Source organism: Callospermophilus lateralis, chromosome 13 (genome assembly GCF_048772815.1).
Source record: "Callospermophilus lateralis isolate mCalLat2 chromosome 13, mCalLat2.hap1, whole genome shotgun sequence".
Taxonomy (NCBI): Eukaryota; Metazoa; Chordata; class Mammalia; order Rodentia; family Sciuridae; genus Callospermophilus; species Callospermophilus lateralis.
The window spans coordinates 13,014,590-13,020,589 of NC_135317.1; the positions used below are offsets into that span (position 1 = coordinate 13,014,590).

The 6,000-nt window shown below is 51.4% G+C and overlaps 1 protein-coding gene across 2 annotated transcripts in view; it reads right to left on the reverse strand.

Moving 5' to 3' along the window:
* The window catches only part of Pcnx2 (pecanex 2), a 170,202-nt gene extending 168,580 nt beyond the window's left edge, over positions 1-1,622 (reverse strand). For both annotated transcript variants that reach the window (XM_076831630.1, XM_076831631.1), the window contains exon 1: positions 1,470-1,622. In XM_076831630.1, the coding sequence (XP_076687745.1) occupies positions 1,470-1,622 (153 nt within the window). The remainder of the gene's footprint in view (positions 1-1,469) is intronic.
* Positions 1,623-6,000: the final 4,378 nt, after the last annotated feature.

Consider the following 6,000-nt stretch of genomic DNA (forward strand, 5'->3'; position numbering starts at 1 on the left):
AACAGGCCACAGCAGCAGGATTTGAATGCAGGCCTGGGTCCCTATGACTCAGCCAAGTTCCTCTTCTAGGCAAAGAGCAAACACCAGGCCACAGGCTGAGGGAAAGTGATGTACCCAATCATGGAAGGACACCTGCACTTACTGCAGGGTCTCCATGCAACTTCTGTAGTAAGTGCTTTTATAAACAATTTTATTTAATTCTCCTGTGAAGTGATCATCATCAAGTCCATTTTAACAATGAGGAAACTCAGGTTCTGAGAGGTCCAACACCAGGCTAAACTTCCCCAAAGAGGCAGAACAGAACTGTAAGCCCAGGACTGAGTCCAGTCCCAGGTCAAGCCAACACAGGGCTTTACCTGCAGTATCTCATTGAATCCCCCCCAACAACCCCTTAGACCCATACTGTTGTATTTCTTATTTTATTTATTTTTGAAAATATTTTTTAGTTGTAGATGGACACAGTACCTTTATTTTATTTATTTTTATGTGGTGCTGAGGATGGAACCCATTGCCCCACACATGCTAGGCAAGTGCTCTGCCACTGAGCCCCAGCCCCAGCCCTGTATTTCTTATTTTACAGATGGTAAATGAGGAACCAGACAAGGTTAAGTAACTTCCCCCAAGGTCAAAGAGGTAGAAGTGGATCCAAAATTTAAGCCATCAGACCCTTTCAGAGCCAGAGTTCTGACCCTCTGCACAAACTGCAAGAAAAGAGCAAAGAAAAGGGCAGAGAGCCACTGACCACCTCAAACATCAGAATCTGTCAGCCATGCAAACTCACTGGAGATCTTTGCTATGGAGAAGATGAGGAAATAATGTCGTAGAATTAAAGCCTTTTAGCAGACATCAGAACTAGTTCTTGGCACAGAGCTTAATGACACACAGCTTTTCTCCATTGTTTTGGTTAGGCATATTTAATCCACCTCAGAAGGTCATCTGTGTAGTTATTCAGAAGTGCTCGCCTACCACAACCTTGAGAAGGCGCCAGCCCCAACAAGGGCCGAAATACCTGTTTACTTCAAGTAGGTTAGACTAAGCCAAGGCACCTTTCCACAGGCTGCTCTGCCCAGTGGTGTGGACACGGTAAGGGAGTAACTGAATCTGCCTTCTCGAAGCAAAACAGGAAGGGGGTGCCATGGACATAGGCTTGCCTTTGAGTTAGCCTTCTTTTTACCTTGGACAGTACTCCACACGGAGCACCGTGCTAAGCTAACCAGCACTTACCACACCGGCTCAGCGCTCGGCGACAGGCAGAGTCTGAATCATCCCGCACCCGGCATCGATTCTTAATGAGTCAGGAGTCCCCGAAGTCCTTTCCACCCTTCCCTTCCCGTGACCCCCGGGCCCCAGCTCTCTGCCCCTGACCCCTGATACCCACCGCTCCCGCCCCTGGGGAGCCTCTGCAGCCCATCCGCTTTCCATCCAGGCCCCTTCCTCCCCCACGCCCGTCCTGGGCATGCAGGACTCACCAGGTGCAGGGCCAGGGGTAGCAACAGCAGGAACAGCCACAGGTAGAGATGGCAGCTGTTGGTGAACCGGCTCTGCTCGGGGTCGTGGTACCAGCCCCCGGTGAGCGCGGCCCATACGCCCTGCCGGAGCAGCTGCAGCGCCTGGGACACCATGCCTGCGCCGGCCGCTGGCCCTCCGCGGCGCCTGGACCGCTGGCCGTGCGGGCGCCTGTCCTACCGCGCGCGCGCCCGGGCCGTGCCGCCGCCGCCCTCCCGGGCCACGCCGCTGGAGCCGATCCTCAGCCGGGACCCGCGGACCGCGGCGCCCGGACCCGCCGCTGCCGGCGCGCAGGGAGGCGCCATGTCCGAGGGAGGAGAGATTCTCCCATGGTGCTCCGCGGCGGCGGCCCGAGGATGCTCGGAGGCGCCTCCCCCGCCGCCCGTCCCTGCGCAGTCCCTTGGCCCGCGGCCTCTCTTCTCAGCCTCTGAGACTCCCCTCCCCTTCTCCCTGACTCTCCTAAGACTGGGGGAGCAAGGCCCCAAAATCAAGAGTATCCTCAGGCCAAGGGACAGACCAGGTCACTTTCTGTTCCTTGGCCTTGACCTTCTTTGCTGGCTGTACTAGATTACCCAACCTCAAAGTCTGGCCACACAGCAAAAAAAAAAAAAAAAAAAAAAACAACTTAATGTAATCTCTCCTGAGCACAGACTGCCCAGCCCCATTCCCCGAACGGAGGGACTACCTACCTCGGACTTTCTAAGTGCTACCTGAGCCCTTGGATAGACCTTTGTCCCAACCCTCTTCTCTCTGCTCCCCCATTGTCCAGTTGGTGCATAGAAAAGATAACCATCGTTCTGCATTAATATTGGAAGGCCCTTAGGCTCTCTGTCTTTTTTATGTCTTTTATATATTTCCTAATGCATAATCCCAGGCAGCAGTTGCCTATTTATTAACCATTAGCCCAACTCTTTCTCTACTGCTTAGATAGAAAAACCCAGTAGATAGAATCCTTGAAATAATAATCTCTAAGCTGTTAGATAGTTTAAAATTTGTAGTAGATGTACTTCAGATTCTCTTCTGAGAGCAGGTTTTGGAAAGAGACAGCAAAGGGACTTGTCCTTCTTAGGAACAAGTGGACCAAGTCTTGTGGTTGGGGCCTTGCAGAAGAACAAAGGTGAGAGGTTCCTTGGTCTGAAACCTGTCCACCCTGCCTCATGCTTACCCACTGTCCCAGATGAGGCACCCTTCTCTAACAGGGGCACCTGCATGTGCCCTGGTTGGGTGTGGCCTGCAGCAGCATTGCCCCTGGCTGAGTGGCCAGTAAAAGCAGGTCAGGTGTTCCCACATGGAGTGGGGTGCAGAGAGGCCCCAGCCATGAAAGGCACAGTAAAAGCCTCACAGTGTGTCAGCCTTCAGTTTGAGCCACTATCCACCCTTGTCTGCATTTATCAGACACCAATTCCTCATTGCTTGGAAGCCCCTGGGCACTAACATATGTTAATGAGTGAACCAGTCCATCACCCCAGCTGAGATCCGGACAGCACAATCACCTTCATGTGCTTGGATACAGGAGGACTATCCATGCAGCAGGCCCATTCCTACCCTGAAGACGTGCTCCTGTTCATCTGCCTTGGCTCATCAAGTATTTATTGGGCACTTTCTGTCTGCCAGGCATTTTGCTGAGCACTGGGAAAGCAAAGATAAGTAAAATATAGTCCCCACTATGAAGGAGTTCGCAAACTCTTAAGAGGAGCCAAGGAATCAACAGAAGATACTTGCAATCAAATGTGCTATGTGCTGTATCAGGAGGGGCAGTGTGTCCAGGTGTACAGGAATGCTGGCCACTGAAGAGCAGATGGGCACAACCAGAGTGCGACAAACTCAGAGGCTGAGCATTACTCTCCAGGCGCATAAGTGTACAAGGTGCTCTAGGCAGAGCTCCATGAGAAAGATAGGAAGCTGGGAAAATGTCAGCTAGGACAGTCTACGTGCCCAGAGAAGGTCACACTGGAAGGAGGACATGAAACACGTGGAAACTAAGTAGAACCATCAAAGTTCCTTATCCTAGGCCAGCCAAGGGCACCAGAAGGCTTCAAGTCAGGTCAGGGCCAGGTCTCTGCCACCTGCGCTAGAAGGAAGGGAGTGGGGTTGAGGATCAGATGGGAGCCAGGGCTTAGAGACCAGTTCTCTGCAGTGGGAATGGGACAGGTATCCAGGGCTTTCAGGGTCTGTTGGAGGTGGCTTCTGTGACACTGCTAAAGCTATGGAGACATGGCTACACTGAATTTGAGTGGCTGGAGGTCTTGAGGGACAGTGGGGGGAGAACTTTCTGGAGCTTTGGGGAGGTATCAGATAGACTTGGAGAGGGCAGCAGGCAGGGCTGTGCGTGGGAATGGCAGTGTCCTGGGAAGGCTGCCGAGTTGAAGCCCAGAGCAGGTGGGAGACAAAGAGCAAGGAAAGTGGGAAGAAGAACAGTGCAATCCAGAAGGAAGAGGTTGGCAGTGTCAGTGTCAGGTAAAGTGGTAGATGTCGCTGACTGCACCATATTAAAGGAACAGACACAGTGAAGGGGAGGGAGCTGAGGGCAGCTGCTCCTCAGAGGAGCCTGGCCAGGGTGGGCAGGATCCAAGAGTGGGCACGAGATCAGGGAGATGCTTGTCAGCATCTCCAGAATCTTGATGGTCAGCTCTCCATATGGGGAATCCCAGGAGCGGTTCTCCAATACATGGTCTTCATTGTGAAGCTCACATTGATCACTCTGAAACCTCTGTTCCCAGACCTGACCTCTTTCCAGAACCTCAGGTTCCCACCCCAAGACCTTCAGCATGTTCTAAGGTGTCCTTGCTGGTTCTCCCTCCCTGCAGTTCCTGCTCTACTCTGGATCTCAGCTGATGAGACCACACCCCAGGGAGTGGTTCAGAGCAGGAGCTCCCCCAGGCCCCCCCATCCTCCCCACCACCTTATCCAGTCAGTGGCCAAGGCCCATCAGCTGCATCTCCAAACAACTACCAACCTCTCCCCTGGTCCCACCCCACACACAGCTCAGGGGCTTTGAGCTTCCCTGCAGGACCACGGTGGCTTCCTCCTGGTCTTTAGGTCCAACTTAACCCTAGATGTCAATTAAGTCCACCCAGAAATAAAGGAGCACTTCTGGCTTTCAAACAGAGGAGTTTAGGCAGGGAGTCGAAGTGCTGGGGAAGCCAAGAGGCATAGTGAGTGACTCAGAGCTGTGCAAAGCCCCTGCCAGGGCCAGGGCCAGGGCTGCAGGAGATGCATGGCAGGGGGCTGCGCTGCCGGGGGCTCGAAGCCTGGGGCTGGCAGGGGAGCTACGCCCCCACAGGACAGCAGAGGGTGCTGGAGCCTGGGACTGCAGCAGCCACAGAAGATGGCACAGAAATGGAACCGGGTGTCAAGGGGTAGAGAGTTCATGGAAGGGCTGGCCGCCCCCTGCATCAGCAAAGGAGTAATTTTGCTGCTGGAGGATCCATGCTGCCCAAAAGTGAGCCTCATCCAGGCTGCTTTCAGACCTGGCCCTGCTCACTAACTGTATCCTGAGTGACACACTCCGGCTGCCAGGGGCCTCTGAGTGTGAGCAGATGGGTGAAGTCACACCTGCTACAGAAATGAAAGAGTGGTTTATGAAGAGTGAACCTGCACTACTGATCCACATAAGTCTAGAGACCCTCGCTTATAAATCTGAACAAAAAGTCAAGAATCAAAACTTGCTCACACAGTTAAAAGTCCAAAAGCCAAACACTCTAAGAAAATGGCCCCCATTAAAAATGAATGCATGAAAAAGCAAGAGAAATGCTTTACACTTACATTGATTGATCTTCATAAGATTTGAGGGAATGTCCTGTTGATTGACAAGCAGGATGTGTGCCCTTCAGCCTGGTTCAGTCCCTCTGCCTTTTTGTTCACCCACGATCAGCCAGGGACACACTCTCTTGCTTGCTCTTTCCTGGGAAAAACGTCCTGACTTTGCAGACCTTCTGCACTAAGTGTTGTTTTCTATTTGTTAATTTATGTCCCTGTTCTTCTCCTATCTCCACCATGACTGGGCTTATCTATTCTCTTTTTTACTGTTTGGGCTTGCTCCCTCTACTCAGCCTGCACACACAGGTGAACCAGTACATTTTCCTTGAGCCTGTGAATTTTGATATAACTTTCTGTTAGTTCAGTTTGAAATAATTTCTAAATTCTATTTGGATTCTTTTGACTCATGGAGTTATTTAGTAATACATCACTCCTGAAGATGCATAAGGACATATGGGCATTTTCTAATAGGCTTAGGGCCCTTATTTAATTCCAGAAAACAAACCCTGAGTGGTCGATTAAGATGTATGATGGAAAATGTAAACAGTTTTGCAAATGTTTGTGTGTGCTTAAAATGAATGGTTTGTATGCCTCCAAGGGGTGGAATATTGTATAAATGCACATTGGTTAAATCTGCTAATAATTTGTCCAAATGTTTATTTATACCATTTTTGTCTGTGTGTGTGTGTGCGTGTGTGTGTGTGTGCGTGTGTGTGTGTGTGCGTGTGTGTGTGT